The 16,842-nt window shown below is 38.1% G+C and overlaps 2 protein-coding genes across 7 annotated transcripts in view; one reads left to right on the forward strand and one right to left on the reverse strand.

Moving 5' to 3' along the window:
- Mettl15 (methyltransferase 15, mitochondrial 12S rRNA N4-cytidine) overlaps positions 1-7,046 on the reverse strand; it is a 181,342-nt gene extending 174,296 nt beyond the window's left edge. For 4 of the 6 annotated variants that reach the window (XM_076929409.1, XM_076929407.1, XM_034496636.2 and 1 more), the window contains exons 1-3: positions 3,809-3,949; positions 1,826-1,907; positions 357-643 (exon numbers count right to left, since the gene is read on the reverse strand). In XM_076929409.1, coding sequence (XP_076785524.1) covers positions 357-626 — 270 coding nt within the window. In that variant the 5' untranslated portion in view covers positions 627-643; positions 1,826-1,907; positions 3,809-3,949. Of the gene's footprint in view, positions 1-356; positions 644-1,825; positions 1,908-3,808; positions 4,027-6,503 lie in introns of those variants that run through there. The other 2 variants (XM_034496635.1, XM_076929410.1) reach the window with 2 other exon arrangements.
- Kif18a (kinesin family member 18A) overlaps positions 6,631-16,842 on the forward strand; it is a 54,558-nt gene continuing 44,346 nt past the window's right edge. Inside the window, exons 1-3 of the mRNA XM_076929406.1 lie at positions 6,631-6,761; positions 13,714-14,083; positions 15,408-15,565. Of these exons, the coding sequence (XP_076785521.1) occupies positions 13,759-14,083; positions 15,408-15,565 (483 nt within the window). The 5' untranslated portion in view covers positions 6,631-6,761; positions 13,714-13,758. The remainder of the gene's footprint in view (positions 6,762-13,713; positions 14,084-15,407; positions 15,566-16,842) is intronic.

Genomic DNA, 16,842 nt, shown 5'->3' on the forward strand with positions numbered 1-16,842 from the left:
AAACATAGTATCCCTATACCATGGAAAAGCCTGTAGTCAAAGAAGAACAAGGCAGGCCTGTGGCTGTAGCTCAGTGAGAGAGCACTGCTGAACGTGCACATCACTCTAGATTTGATGCAGAAAGCCACATGCATGCTTGCATACATACACACACATATACATACATACATACATACATACACACACAGGGATAAAGTAAAAAAGCACATGCTACAACATGGGTAATCTTTAAAACACATCAAGTAAAAGAATGTAAGCACAAACTAAAAAACATTCATTCATGTACCTTTAAAAGGTGAATTTATGATAGATGAATTACAACTCAATAAAAAGTTTAAATTAGAACATCAACTCACCTGTCCCTTTTGTGGTGTCAAGCAATGAACAACTTCATCCACCATTACTGGGATATGTAATTTAGCCATGGCTTCAGAATCTTTCTCTTCAGATCTATGTACCTCCTGAGTGCCACACAGAGCTGTCTCTTCTGAGGCTTTATATTCAGCATGCATTGCTGCTGTAGTGTGGATTGTGTGGAAACAGACATCCAAATTAAATGCACCAGAATCCACAAAGTATGAAAACAGTATATTATACGTTCTGCAAAAATATGGGTATCGGAGCATTCTGTAGGTCAAGAAATCTAGAAGAGAAAATTAAGATATGATGTCTTTGGGGTTCTAATTCTTTTAAAATTTAAGACTAATCATCTAAGCAAGTGAATCTGAGTTCCTTCCATGAAACAAGAAACCAAAGTGAACACGCAAACATAATTAAGTGTAATTTCTCAATGCGCATGGTGGCTACATCTACAATGCCAGAACTGTGGAAGCTAAAGCAGGAATGTCTGAGGAGGCCAACCTGAACTTCAAAAATTAATTAACTAATTAATTAAATAAATACAATTTTGTGGTCCCTTTATGAATTCTAAACCCATCATTTTTCAGCCCTCATCAATATGAAAATTAGTAACTTATTTTCTGCAATATATTTTTTAAACTTAATTAGTTCTAAAGAGTAGGTCAGAAACTTCAAAATATTAATTTAAAAAGTAACCTGAATTTATAGGCCTAGTACCCAGCTCATCCAATCTTGTCTAAAATAAAAGCTACATCCCTACAGGGAACACAAATGCTTCCCATTAGGTTCGGCTCATTCTTTATTTCATGTTGTTTTATTTAGTGTTCTCCCAGTGCTAAATTAATATATTCAACTAGTTCTGAGAAGATGGACTGATCCTGAAAAAGAATGAACATAGGCACTCACACAAGAAAGTATGATCACTTTGTAAAAATCTTGCAGATTTCCAAAGCAGTCTCTGACAAGACTCACTTTCAAATGTATCCTCCCTGTGACCTCAAACCAAGCAAATGGGTAATACAGCCTCTGAATTTCTCAAACCTTCTCTTTTTCTTCTACAATCTGAAATTCTTCTAAATGTATAGGGAGAAAGTATATGCCCAATTAGCTTCAAACATTGTTTGTAATACTCCCATGGTAAATACCCAGTTGGCACTACTCTTCCTTCCTTGTTGATTAAGAATTGTTTAAGAATAAGTACTATGGTTCCATAGCCACAAAATCAAATGAATGCTAAGTGGGTAACAAATAATTGAGGGAAGGGGAGAGGAAAAACACACAGAAGAATTAATACATTTCAGACTTCATAAAATAAAGGTTTGTATCATCCAGTCTGACTGCTCCCCCATCCATGTTTTCAAAATACTTGAAGAAACAAATCGCATATAAATGTCTACCTTTCCTTTTGCAAAAGACAGTCATTTTAGAGCTGGGAGTGGTGGCACATGCCCATAAATCCCAGTACCTGGGAGGCAGAGGTAGGCAAATCTCTGTGAGTTCAAGGTCACCCTGGTCTACAAATTCAGTTCCAGGACAGCCAGCGTCTTCTGGAAAAGCAACAACAACAAAATTTATTAACTAAAACAGAATGGAATACAAATATATATAAAATACATTATATAGACAGAATATAAATAAGATGCATCCTTATGGATAGATAATACATCAAATTTGCCTTAGAAATAATTTGCTGAATTATGTGACAATAAGAAATAGTGAAAATAGGGAGGTGGCAAAGGAACTAGAAATAAAACTTTAGGGGATTTCTAGATCTTAAGCATCAACAAATTTAAAAAAAAAAATTGTTAATTACTCTTTAAGTTCTCCAGACAAACTACAAAACTCAACCACAACTACCCTTTAAATTAACGTACATTTTCTTCAAAATAATAGCCAATTTTTATTCAGCTCTAAGTGCCAACAAATCTAAAAAATTTTCTTTGTGCCCCATTTGATCATTATCATCATTCTTAGAGTTAAATATAATTATTCCTATATTACACATTGAAGAAACTAAATAGCTTGCCAGATAATCAAAGTCATAACTGTAACTATGATGCAAGAGGCTTATCTTCAGAGCCTGAAATCTTTATCTTCAGTGTTACAAACATAATGCAATGGAATTATTTAATGTTAACCATGCAATTTAAAGGTACACTACATAAACTATGTATATATAGTATCTTTCCAATTACATTGTTAATAGGAATAGTCTCCTATACCCTGGAGCTATACCTAAGTAGCACTTTGCTTCTACTTAAAAATAACAGTGTTGTGAGACCGCCAATAAAGGGTACACAATGTTTAGGCAAAAAAATAGAATCTGGAATATTTAAACAATCTATACTCTATGTCCAGACTGTTTTAATAACTGAGTTTTATATTTGGGGTTACACATGAATGCAAGTACCCACAGAGGCACTGTATTCCCCCCCCCCCCCCCCAGAGCTACAGTTACAGGCAGGGGTAAGCAGGATGACGTGGGTGCTGAGGACTGAACTCAGGTCCTCCACAGAACACACTTAACCACTGAACTATTCTCTGGCCCCATGTGGAGATTTTGACTTTTTTTTTTTTTTTAAAGGAAGCACTGCTGCCAATAAAATGCCCCAAAACAATGTGGGGGTAAAGCAAATAAAAATAGACACCAAACTGTTTGCCCCTGCATTTTATTCTTTATTGTACTCAAATTTTAGGCATTCATTTAACTATGTTCAAGGTAAAGCCTAATTTAAAAAAAAAATCAACTAACTAGCTTGTAACCCAGGTAAACACGGAGAAGGAGTTACAAGTAGATGATTATTTATAGTCCTTAGACTATTTATAGTAACCCCCTTTGCTGGGATTGGGCCGTAAAGATCTTTGAATGAAAACTGTAAAGGAAATTTCTTCTTTATAGCCCAGTCTCCTACCAAAGAAAACAAATCTCTCTGCAATCTTGTGAGATTGTTTAATTTACTGCCAGTCAGTAAACCTGGCCTCTAAAGCAGATTGCACTGTTGGCGGGTCATTTAAATTTTCCTACATGGGCAAAGTTCCCTGAAGTTGTGGAAACCACAAAATTGTCCATGTTACTCTTTCAGCTGTGGAAATACAAACTGAAGCCTTCAGGGTGCTAACAACTACTATTAGTTTGCCCAGAGAGGAAATGTTACTAATCTAATTTTAATGCTAGAAACGCGACCTGGGGGCTGGGGACTGAGGGTAAGGCCAGAAAAACGTGGAAAGGGCGGGAATGCACCCATAAGTCAAAGGATCCCAGCCTTTCCTGGCCAGTCTTCAAAGGTTAGATTGGGAAAGCTAGGGATCTCCAAAGCCAGGCAGAGTAGTACATCCGACGGAGTTGGAGGAGGGGCTTCTGTTTCTTTACAAGGAGGGGATTCACTCCCCACAACCTCTACACTAAAAGAGCCCCGTCTCCAACACTTAACTAAGGACTTCTCCTCACCTGAGGCAAAAAGAAAAGTTGGGCCAGCCGCGACGCTAAAACGCAGAAGAACTTGATTTGCATACACCAAGGACCCGAGTGGGGGAAACTTGTAAGAACGGACAGATGGGCCCTCTTCCTTCCGTCGGAGCAACCGAGGTGTGTCTGCCTTTCGTTCCGCTGCTCCCAGCACCTACTGTGTAGGGGTGTTGTGGGTCGAGGGTTTCCAAAAGATCTTCCTGGAAAAATAAGATGTCACTTTTGAGGTGTTGTTTTTGTTGTCGTTGTTGTTGTTTTAAGAATTGTTTTGATGTCTGGCGAAAGTTTAAATGTAACTTTCAATTTTCTGTCTACTATAAAAACACATTAATTTTGTAATGGCTCCATACATACATCAACCAATTTTTAACCAAAGGTGGAAATTTCAACCTTCTCAGCCCTGTACATTTGGGAAGTTTTGGTCCCCTGCCCCCGCTCTAATTTTGTTAAAAAGCATGAGGTTCTCTCATCCTGTTATTACTTCTGCCAAACTCATGAGTTAACAACTGCAGAATAATAGTATTGGTTATATTGTTAAAACCTCTTTGTTTTAATCAAATGTATGATTCCTCCAGAGTATGGATCTCATAATTGGAACCCTGCTATAAAGCAAGTACAATGCAGAACTGAAATTAAATGGACAGTATTTGGATTAGGTGTGGCTGCACTTGTAACACTAAGAAACCTATATAGTGTGGATGTCAAAAACAAAAGGAAGACATGTACATGTCTATTTATTCATTCACCAATATAATTTTTTAAGATATCAAGATAAATGTATTTTCTTTCTTCCTTTCTTTCTTTCTTTCGTTTTTTGTTTTTGTTTGTTTGTTTGTTTTTTTGTTTGTTTGTTTTTTGTATGTTTGTTTGTTTTTCGAGACAGGGTTTCTATGTGTAGCCCTGGCTGTCCTGGAACTCACTCTGTAAACCAGGCTGGCCTTGAACTCAGAAATCCGCCTGCCTCTACCTTCCAAGTGCTGGGATTAAAGGCATGTGCCACCACTGCCCGGCATGTATTTTCAAACTAGATTAAACTATCATATTAAAGTCACTTGATCTAGAAAATATTTTTAAAACAAATAGCTTTTTTTTTTTCTTTTTTTTTTCTTTTTTTTTTTTTTTTTTTTGGTTTTTTCAAGACAGGGTTTCTCTGTGTAGCCATGGCTATCCTGGAGTCACGCTGTAGACCAGGCTGGCCTCAAACTCAGAAATCCGCCTGCCTCTGCCTCCCAAACGCTGGGATTAAAGGCGTACACAACCACTGCCTAGCCAAATAGCTAAATTTTGAAACAGTTGGTTTTACAAGACAAATACTTCCCTACAGAGGTTTTTCTAACACTTCAGTTTTCTCCCAATGAAATCAAAGCAATATGTTAATAATATCTTATAGTCTATTTTGAGAATAAAGTGAGGTAGTGTTTAAGGTGTTAAAAATATGCCTGAGACACTAAAGGTCAAGCACTATATATAGTGAAGGAATATTTAAAATAAAATGAACTCTCCTCATTTTTATTGCCAAACCCAGTGCCACACAAATGATGTCATTAGTTGATATATATAATACAAGAAATAAGTAGACACTTTATTGATACTCTCTTCCAAAAAATTCATAGAACAAGCAAAATGTATAATTTGCAACTCTCCGGATTTTCTTCAATAGATATGTGATCATAATCTATGGGATTTCAGCACAAAACGCCACACTACTCTACACTACTGGAGTGGTGCCCTATGCCTTTAATCTCAGCACGTAGGAAGCAGAGGCAGGCAGATCTCTGTGAATTCCAGGCCAGTTGTGTCTACATGGCAAGCTCCAGGCCAGCCATAGCTAAGTGGCAAGTCTTTGTTTAAAAATGTAAAATAGATAGATTAGATAGATGATAGATAGATACATAAATAGATTATAGATAGATACATAGACACATATGTATACATCCTATTTTATAGTGATATTCAATTAACAGGAATCTAAACTCCAGGAGGGAAGGGATGTTGACCTCAGTGTGTACTAATATGATCCTAAAATCTGCAAGTAAGAGCTGCTTACTAAATGGAGAGTCATATAAACAACAATGTAATTCAGATCTTACTACTAAATGTTTCTGAGTGTCAACTCACTGATAAAAGGCTTGCCTAGCCAACAATACAAATGTGAAATACCCTGGTAATATTTAAATGAATTATCTTAGGAAAAATATTCCCCATGTTCCCAATGCATTTTTCTTTCTAAAGTATACATTCAGAAATAATGCAATCTGGAACAAAAATCGCATGATCCAATAATGTCCTAGGCCAAAATCGTTAAGTGATTTTTATTTTGTAATGTCATACTTGGAGCATGTGAAATGCTGACAAATAGCAAATATTTTCAATCAGCAATAACGGGAGCAGGCCAGGAAGCCTGACAAAAGAAGACTTGGGGCTTGGAGCCAGAAGACTTGGACTTGCAATTAATTCTCATGGAGGCACCACACCTTCCATAGCATAAAACCTAATCCTTGGAAACCTGACAAAGAACAAAGTAATCCAGGCCCCTTTTACAGGCCCGCAGACTACGCCTCTCCCCCCATGAGAAACACTTCACCCAAAACCTATAATACCCAGACCCAGAGTCTGCTCAATAATAAAGATCCCAGCTGGCTTCTTCCCACCAGCAAGGCGCCCTAGCTCCGCCCACCTCCGCCAAGGCTCCCGGAAAAGACCGCGCGCGTTGCCACGGCGACGCCCAGAGACGCAGCTTCTCCTCCGGCCTGTGAGGCCCAGCCTCAGGCGCCAAACTGCAAGACACCGGGGAAAACGTCCGACGTGCTGACGTCAGCCGAACGGCAGCCAATGAAATGGACAGCTGAGGAAGCTGGCTTGGGTTTGAATTTGTGGCTGTGTTTGGAGCGCCTGGAAGCCAACTCTGCCAAGTTGTCGCGGTCACTTGTTCTAGGTGAGTGAGGTGGACGCTGTGTCTGGGGACGCGTGGGTTGATTCGAGGGTCGCCGGAGTGGAGGATCCGGCGTCAGCCGACAAAGTAGCTTTCGGCGAGAGCTGCGGGTCGAGGGTCCCCTTGGTTCTGCGGCTGGAAGGATCTGGAGCTACCGAGCGTATATGACAAGGCGAGCCTTTCCCACAGCACCGAGGTTTCTGGGCTTCGCCTCTGAATCCCGAGGGGAAACTGGCCCCTTCCTCAGACTTAAACTGAGGACTCTCACAGTCCAGCCTCCTAGAGTGTGAGGTTCCTTCCGGATTCCAAATTCGGAGTATCCTGCTTGGGCTGCACACGTGAGTGTGCGACTTCTGGGCTTTACTGTCAAGGGAGGAGCTTTTGTGCAGAGAGGCCCTCTGGTCAGTCCGGAAGCCAAGACCGGCCCTGATTGCCCACCTGTGTTGCTGTAGATCACAGAAGAGATAAATAAATAAATTTAAAGTGCCTGGAGGCCAGAAAGCAGCCACTAGTCCTGCAGTTTCTGCAGCCCTTTTCTGTAGGAGCTCATTTCCCTTGCCTTTACAAAAAAGCCAAAGCTGACTGTTGCTCATTATAATATGAATAGTGATTATTGGAGTACAACTAATTTTGTTGGTGATGTCATTCCACATTGTCCGGTTCCTACCTTGTGTCTTGGAAGGTTTTTTTGACCTTTGATGTTAGAGAATATGAAATCTACAAAGCTGATACATAATACTTGCTATTAAATTCAGTATATCATAAGAAGTTTTTTAGTTAGCAAAACTGATTTGCCTTGAGAGGTATGCTCATTATTGAACCAGTATTTACAGATATTTAAGATTTTTTATTTTAAAGAGCATCTTGTTCCACTATAGTTATACATCAAATCAATAAACATGATAAAGTGGCTATGCTGTTAATTGCTGTGAGAGACAATAGGAAAAAATAGCCCACTATCAATGCTGATATTTCCTCCAACACAACTTGTCATTCTTCCCTGATGTTTGTAAGGCAGTCAAATCAGGGACTCTGACAGGTTTAAGCCCGATAGAAACTGTAAATGAGGATAGTTCCCTGTTCTAAACAGTGTCGAATCAGAATTTTCTACTTGAGTTTGGAATACTTCATAGCTATGTCATTGTGCTTCTTCTGTACCACTGTTTGGAAGCATTCTTTTCTGTTAGTCATGAGATTTGGATTTGTACGTGGGTCCACTTGCTGTCTTATTAGTAATAACATTTGGAAAAATTGCTAAGTTCCTCCGTTTGTAAGCCAACCTCACGTGATTATTATGAGGGTTGAATGACATGAATATGAAATGTTTGCCATAGTTCCTGGCAGAGAGGGACTCATAATATCATCACTGTTGCCCTTCTCATCATAGTGACCTGGTGAAAGTCTATCATATTTATTAAGAATAGTTACTGTATAATATCAGAAAAATGACATTATATTTCATAATCCACCCCTGCATTAGTAAACAAAATTCTCCTGCTAAGTGTTGGGGTTTCCAGGAAAACACAGAGATAAGCAGTGTTTACTACTTGGTGGGGAGTGGGGAAATAGAATCTAATCCAAACATACAAACTAAATTACAGTTCACAGCATGGGGTGTGCATGTTGGCAGTCTATTAATTTATTGCTTCAGTCATTGTATAATATATGTATACTAACAGTGTATATCTTGAATATGTAGAATCCTTGATGCCAGCTAAGTATCTTTATTTTTTTTTAAGCAAGTATATAATTTTAACTTTTATGTGGAAACTTCTCAGAGCCTATATATGAGTAAATTACCCTTTGGGTTCTATGTATTGTTATATACTTTTTAGTTAATTTAATTGTTAATTATATTTGAGAACTTATAGGTATAAAATTTGCTACCATTTCAGCATTTTTTTTTCTTATATTTTCTAACACATAGACTAATCATACAATTTTGGAGTGGGAAAGGCTCTTAAATACCATCTGCCCTAATCAGTTTAAATGTGACTGGGGAGAACCCTTTCATTTTCCTCTTTTATACCCATTCTTTCAGGAATGGATCAGTAGTCTACTGTGGTCTATAGACTTATTTTATTCCCACAAAAAAAAAAAAAAATCTCACCACTGGCTCTTTTGTTTCTACTTTTACAACATACCTTAAGACTGAATATGACCAAATTGATCAGGGACTATACTATTCTCAAAGCATTATCCAAAAAGAATTTGCAGATCTTCATCTTATTCTACAGATAACAATTAACTGTTTTATATTAAATATGGTCTTTGCACTTGATACAGAATCAACTAGATACTAGACTCTTATCCATGTTAGGAAAATAAAGCATCCCTTTAATGAATAGTGTTATTAATTTCTGAATACATCAGTATACTTGAATTTTTTTTTACCTTTAAGATATTTATTTCTGGAACCAGTGACATCACCTAGTGGATAAAGTTACATTCCTGGCATCCACGTGATAGAATCGACACCTACAACTTGTCAGCAGATCTCCACATGCACACTTATACATATGCCCACAGACACATAAAAGCATGCACAGTAAATAAAATGTAATAAATTTAAATGTATATGTACACACATAAACTTCTGGACTCTGAAAAAGAAGCACATGAAAAGTTTTGAGCAAAAATGATGGCTATGGGAGGAAGTTACAGGTAAAGTTGATAAAAACATTATAAACATGTATGAAATACTCAAACAAAAATTCAAAGCATGTTAAATATATTTCTCATTGTGTTAATGGTCTCAGTGTTACAGATGCTGGTTTCTAGTGCCTGGCTTTAATCTGACATCCCTCAACCTCTTCAGTAGCTACAATTGCAGATGTGTCACAGTGCCTTGTTTTTACATTTTGATTATTCTGTCTGTCCTAGGTATTCTATTAGGAAAATTGGACAGTGAGTGGAGTTCTGTGGGAGGGCACAAGTCTTAGGTTCCGCCATCAGCATGGGTAGTTTTATTCACTTTTTTAATTTTAGAAAGTAGGAAAAATGCATGATTCTTTCAAAATATGATCAATCTTTCATTGTTTAAGAAGATAAAATAAGGTAAAGGTGGGACCAAACTTTTAAAAGGTTTAGTGAGGGCTAAGGAGTGTAAAGCTAATTGGAAATTCCTGCAGGTATTTAAAATGCAATAAGGATTCAAGTGATATTTGGGAAGAAATTTTGACAGTCTCTTAAAGGAGTTTATGAAGTATAATGTGAAATGTAACTTTGTGTCTCAACCTGTTAAAGATTGATCGTATTTCCTATTCTTTGTTCTCTAGCTGGGGCACCAGAGAGCAAAGATTCCCTTGAGCATTCTTTAGGCTCTTCAGATAAAATTACATCCAGGCATTTGAAACTAAACACTTATAAAAGAAATAAATGATTAAATTAAATTCACCATGCCAACAACTATTCTTCAGTTTATACAAGCTTATTGCTCTCACAGCCTTTTGGACTGACTACCTAAAATACACACCCATGGCCAGCAAGGTGGCTTGGCAGGTAAAGGCACTTGATGCCACGCGTGATGACTTGAATATAATCCTCAGAATCCACGTGAAAGTCAGCTCCTACAATTGGTCCTTACTTGGGTGGAGTCCTTTGTGTAGGGGTGAGGCCTGTATTCATTGATCAGCTTATGTTTAGGTAGCCATGTTGGCCAGGCTTTGTGGTTTTAGCTTCTCATTCCTAGGAGACAGTCTCACTGCACACTCTCTGTTTCTTTGGCCCTCATAATTCTCCTACCATAATTTTCTTCCTCGATCCCTGAGCCTTCAGTGTGTTAGTTCTCTAGATGTAGCCATTGGGACTGACTCGTAACTCTACATTTGGATGGATTGTAATGTCTTGTAATGGTAGCCATCTGTGGCAAAGAGATCATGGGTGAGACTGCACTTACCTTTGAGTATAAGGTATTTATAATGTAGGTAGGGGTTGTTCTGGTTTAGTAAAATGATTGTAGGTCCTCCTCCAAGATCCCTGGTAGTTGGTTAGGTTTTCAATATCAGATATGATTACTCTCTTGTTGATCAGGCTGTTTCATAGTATTTTATCTGTACCCATCCTAGGACTGTCTAGTTAAGCATTTTATTCAGAGCAATCCCTATATTTGAATATATTAAATATCCTTTTTTATTCATTATCCTTTTTTTGTATGAAAATTCATCTCAAAAATCTCTATGTAGTAACTTTTTCACCTTTAAATCTTTTCTCAATTGGTGCTATTTCCTGCTTTTTGTTGTTGTTAACTGACACATAATAATAGAATATGTTTGTGGAATACAGTATGACATTTGGCATATCCATTGTCAACTGAGCAAATTGATCTAAGGATTATATCCATCCCCTTACATAAATTTCTTTTTTTCCTTTTTTATTAATGTTTTTCATAAAATATTATTTATCCTAATTTACCTCCTCCATCTCTCCTCCCCTTCCATTCCTTAAAAATCCCTCTCTCCATTATCTCCTTCTCAGAGAAGGGGAAGCCCACCTACCGGACCTCCCTTGGGTACTACCCTACCCTTGGATATCCAGTCATAGCAGGGTGCCCTTTGCCTCTGGGGCCTAACCAGGTAGTTCAGTTAGGGGAAGGGGATCCAATGGCAGGAAACAGGATCAGAGACAACCTCCTATCCAATTGTTATGGAACCCATATGAAGACTAAGCTGCACATCTGCTACAAATGTGTACGGGGCCTAAGTGCAGCCCCTGCATGTTCTTTGGTTGTTGGTTCAGTCCCTTTGACCCCCCTGTGGGCCGAGGTTAGTTAACTCTGTCGGTCTTCTTGTGGTGTCCTTGACCCTCCAGCTCATGCTATTCTATCCCCAACTCTCTACAAGACTCCTCAAGCTTCACCTGATGTTTAGCTGTGGGTCTCTGCATCTGCTTTCCATCAGCTGTTGAATGAAGCCTCTCAGGAGACTGTTATGCTAGGCTTCTGTCTGCAAGTATAGGATAGTATCTTTAATAGTGTCAGGGGTTGGCTCTCTTACATGGGGTGTGTCTCAAGTTGGGCCAGTCATTGGTTGGCTGTTCACTCAATCTTTGCTCCTTCTTTGTCCTTGTGTATCTTATAGGTGGGACAAATTTAGGGTTGAAGTTTTGTGAATGGGTTGATGTTCCCTTCCCTCATTGGTTAGGGGAGGTGGCCACTTCAGTCTTTATATCACCCTCTCAGGTAGGATCTCATCTAGGGTCACTCACTCCCAAGGACTAGAGGGAACCTCCCCATCCCTGATCTCCAGCTATTCCCAGAGATGTCTCCCATCAATTGCTGTTTTCACCCTATCCCTCTCCCTTCCACACTCTCTCTCCCCATATCTGATCCCCTTCCCAGCCCCTCTCTTCATCCCCTCTCTGCTACCCAGTTCCCTCCTCTCCCATTCACCTCAAACTGTATTGTTTTCCCTTCTAAGTGAAATTTATTTGTGATGAGAATATTGAGAACTGCTCTCTCAGCATAGACGCTAGTAATGACTTAGTTTAATAGTCTTTCTTTGCCCACTTTCAGTAGTATAGGCTGATCCTATAACTTGATTGATATCAGCAAGGACAGAGCAGCCACTACCCTTGATAGGGCACCAGAGGCAAGCATCTTTAGCCCATAGGCCCTACACAAACCCAGCCTCCTGCAGGAATACTCTGGTACACTACTAAAGGGTATGCTAACTGGAGACAGGAATGACAAGGACTGGACCTCCCACCAGCAGCTCACAGACTGGAAGCCAGTGGTGTAGATGTGACAACACACTAAGCATCTCAGCTCAAGCTCTCTACAGGGATGTTTTGTTTTCTTTGGTTTTTCTTTTCCTTTTTCTGTTTTTCAGAATGGAAAAAGAGTCTGTATAGCTCTAGTTGCCTGAAACTTACTGTGCCTAACAGGTTTCCCTCAAACTCACCAAGATCTACTTGCCTCTGCTTCCCAAATTTTGTGAATAAAGTGCACCACATGCCCAACCTTTTCTTCCGGGTTGCATAGAACTCACAGCTATCCTTCTTAATCAGCTTTGTGAGTGTTGGAATTATTCCAGAGGATCATGGAGTTTCTTATGAGATTGTTATCTCCTACCAGTGTCAGCCACACCAGTAATGTCTCACATCATGACTGCCTAACATGACCTGAACAAGGAAGCAACAGTAGGCATGCTAATGTAGTCAGGGGAAAGACCACAAGACCTCAGCCCTACACTAAGAAATATGGGCAATTAAGGAATGCTTCGAGAGGGAGAAATTGTTCCTACTTAAATGTTTGAGGGAGGGAGATGTAAAGTATATGTGCTTGTACATGTGCAGTTTCCAAAGTGGAAGTGTCCTGACTTCTGAATTCTAGATTGGTTTGTGGATAGTTGAACTTTGCAGACTATTGGCCCTTACCAGTTTTCTTTTCTTCTTGGGCACACTTTATGCATTTACTGATGTTCTTTAAATTTGCTTGTCATTGAGATATCAGAGAGTAGGACCTCTGAATAAATGAATAATGTATACTGTTTCTCTCCTCTTCAGATTTGTGCTAACTAGTGGCTTCTGCCTCAGTGCTAACCCAGTGTATCTCTGACAAGCAAGTAGAGACCAGCCCAGGTGCATCACTCCCTACTGCCAGGAGACCTACAGACAAGCTTGCCTTTTACTTAAAGGGCTTTCTAAGCTCCAGCTCCTGTTATTACCCTGCTCATTTCTATGATCACACCAAAAAACTATTAGAGCCTTGTGAAAATCATATCATAAACAGCTTTAGTATTTGAGTTTAAGCTTGATTAATATTTCAAGACTTTCCTACCATGGATTTATATACGTGTGTGCCATCCTTGGGGGTATTTAAGTTTATAGGTTTACATATACATTTTTCCCAATAATACATTTGCTAGGTGAATGGGACATAAAAAGTACCTTTTAAATGATCATTACATGCCAGTTTTAAGTAAAACTAAAGTGACCTTTTCCTTTTTAATTTCAGAGAAATACCCAGGTATTCATGTAACAGGAATTGAGGTAACTAGGAATGTCTGGCACCGAGGAAGACTTAAGTCACCACATGAAAGTGGTTGTTCGTGTGCGTCCTGAGAACACAGCAGAAAGGGCAGTTCAGTTCCGCAAAGTGGTTCATGTAGTGGATAAGCATATACTTGTTTTTGATCCAAAACAAGAAGAAATCAGTTTTTTTCACAGAAAGAAAACTACAAATTTTGATATTACAAAAAGACAAAATAAGGATCTTAAGTTTGTATTTGATGCTGTTTTTGATGAAACCTCAACTCAAATGGAAGTTTTTGAACACACAACCAAGCCAATTCTTCATAGCTTTCTGAATGGATACAATTGCACAGGTAATTGTTTAGTGTGAAATCTAATTTTTCCATCCAGCTTCAGTTTTATCTTTGGAGGGATATATACTTTGTTGTCAATGTTGTATATGTAAATACAATCAAATTCAAGGCGCATGCATTCCAATAGTTTTGAGATTTCAGCAAATTGAAGTGTAGTCTTTCTTTGAAACATAGTCATCATCTATGGCCTATCCTTTATGGAACGTTGTCTTCCCTGGGCATTGCCATTACCCTACACACAATTTTTTTCTGTTTTATTAAGCCATGTGCTTCTTAAAATTGTTGCCCGATTTCTCACCGTTTGTACTGACAAGTATGTTCACTGTTGGTTTTGAACAGCCTGCAATTTCTGAACACTTTCCTTACTATAAAAGTGTTAAAGCTACAGGACGCCTGAGCATTTTGTACTAAGCCGATCTTCAGACCAAGAAGCATTCCTAATACCTTAAGCTTTAATTACTCTTTCTGAAAAGGTCTGTTCATTCAGTGGGTATAGTAATAGCATACTAGTTTCTCATTTTTATAATTGCCCATTTTTGTAGCACATTGCCCACAATAACTTGTTTCACTAAGACTGTCTTACTTGCTTTTGTCACGCACTTGATTCTTGAGCAAGAACAAAATGATGTTTATTGGTTGGGACTGCTGATTCTCACTAGTATCCAAGTGTTCTTTCTTTCATAAAACTTCCTAGAGATTTTTCCTCCCTTTGGCTTAAAAGATTAAAAAGGGTCTCTATTGATACTGTTTCTTTCTGGCCTTGTATATTTAGCTGTCTTAAGGCTTTCATAAGCTAAAGTAAGATACCAGCTTAATTCATTCCAAAAACTATTTTATCATTTATTAATATATGAGAATCTGTTTACTGAATATGGTATTAACAGTTTACACTTGTAACTGGATTTCTTCATTTGAAGAAATGTATGACTTCTGTGTGTACTTTATAGAATTGTGGAAGTAAATATTTTGCCAGAAACAAATTGAAAGAATAATTTTGTAAACCACCTTTGTGGGATTCATTCAGCTCAACAAGTATGTCTGTTTTGCTTCATGTTATTTTCTAAAGCACTGCTTTGGTGGAGGCAGTGCTGGAGGGATATGTATGGATATCATATTCTGATAGCAAATAAGGGGGGAGATGTTGCTGCCTGTGATTATATGGGAGGCACAAAATAAAATTAGTTCTAAGTAGAACAGGTGATATCTATCAGTTTTAAAGTTAGTGACTATTTAGGATATCAGTTAGAACTAACCACTAGAGTAGATTTAGTAATACTTTGCTATAAGATGAGCGTTAATCTCAAGCCTTTTATTAAAAATTCAGTATTGGCATATGGTGCCACTGGATCTGGGAAGACTCACACGATGCTAGGATCAGCTGCTGAACCTGGTGTTATGTACTTAACAATGCTGGACCTTTTCAAACGCATGGATGAGATTAAAGAAGAGAAAGAGTGCAGTACTGCCGTTTCTTATCTGGAGGTAAGTTGGCACTATCCTTAACATTAATCACTGTCTTAGAAAACTCAATGACAAGGGTCCATTAAAATTATTTAATATAGGAATCTTCTTGTGAATGTTTCCAGCCATTAAAATTCCTAATCATGAATGTTTTTTATATACCTTACTCTTACTTTAATCCAATTCAAATTCTAGAGACATCACAAAAATAGTATATACAGTAGTTCTAGAGAGAACTTCCAGATAGCCTTCCTTAAGATGCCTTATACGTAAACATTTTGCATCTGCTGTTCACTGTCTCTGTTGTATGTGCATTTATTCCTCGGAACTATTTAAGTTATAAATTTGTTGAACCATGAAATTTTTTTAAGCAATCACTAAATGTTTATCAAAATCAAAAAAATCAAGTGATTATCACTGTTTAATCTATGAACCTTAATGCAGTTTTGCTAATTACCAGTTTCTTCTCCTGAAAGCATTCTTTTTTACGAATTAAATTCACTTGCATCCTTTTGGTCTCCTTTAATGAGCAGTATCTGGGTTTTTTTTTTTTTTTTTTTTTTTTTTTTTTTTTTTTTTTTTTTTTTTTTTTTATAATTTATGACACAGCCATAAAATCCTCAGTTTGTTTTGTCTTTATTAGACTTGGTTTAAGTGCTGGAAGACACCATAGAAGTAGTACTGAATACTTAATGCTTTATATCAAGTCAGTTTGTAGTTGCTTAGTCCCATTGTTGGCAGTGTTAACTTTTTTGCAGGGTTTGTTGTTGCTTCTTAATTACTTTTTATGTGTGTGTAAGTGCATGCATTGGAGTGGAGGTCCAAAGATATCTTTCAGGAGTTGGTTCTATCTTAAGACCTTGTTAAAGATCTCTCTTTATGTCTTCCACACTGTATACATGTGAAAGCCTGTCTTCCTATCTCCCGTTAGGAATGCTGGCATGATACATGCACACTAGTGCGTGCATCTGGTGTATCATCATCATCATCATCATTACTATTATTATGTTTTCATATAATATACTTTATATTTTATATCCCACAATTCCTCCCTGATTCTCTCTTCTCCCTGCCCACCAACTTCATGTTCTATCCCTCTTTAAAAAAAAGAAAAAAGCCACTAAAAACATAAAGTACTAATTATTCCTGAGCATAGACCTGCTCTAGAGAGTAGGTGACATGCCCAGTGTCACTATATTGAAGGAAACTGATTTTCCTTTCCCACAGCTATCATTTGTGGATAGCCTCTTGTGTACAGGTGAGCCTTTGTGTCCACTTTCTCAGCTAATGCTGAAGTT

The sequence above is a fragment of the Arvicanthis niloticus genome, chromosome 2 (assembly GCF_011762505.2).
Source record: "Arvicanthis niloticus isolate mArvNil1 chromosome 2, mArvNil1.pat.X, whole genome shotgun sequence".
Classification (NCBI taxonomy): Eukaryota; Metazoa; Chordata; class Mammalia; order Rodentia; family Muridae; genus Arvicanthis; species Arvicanthis niloticus.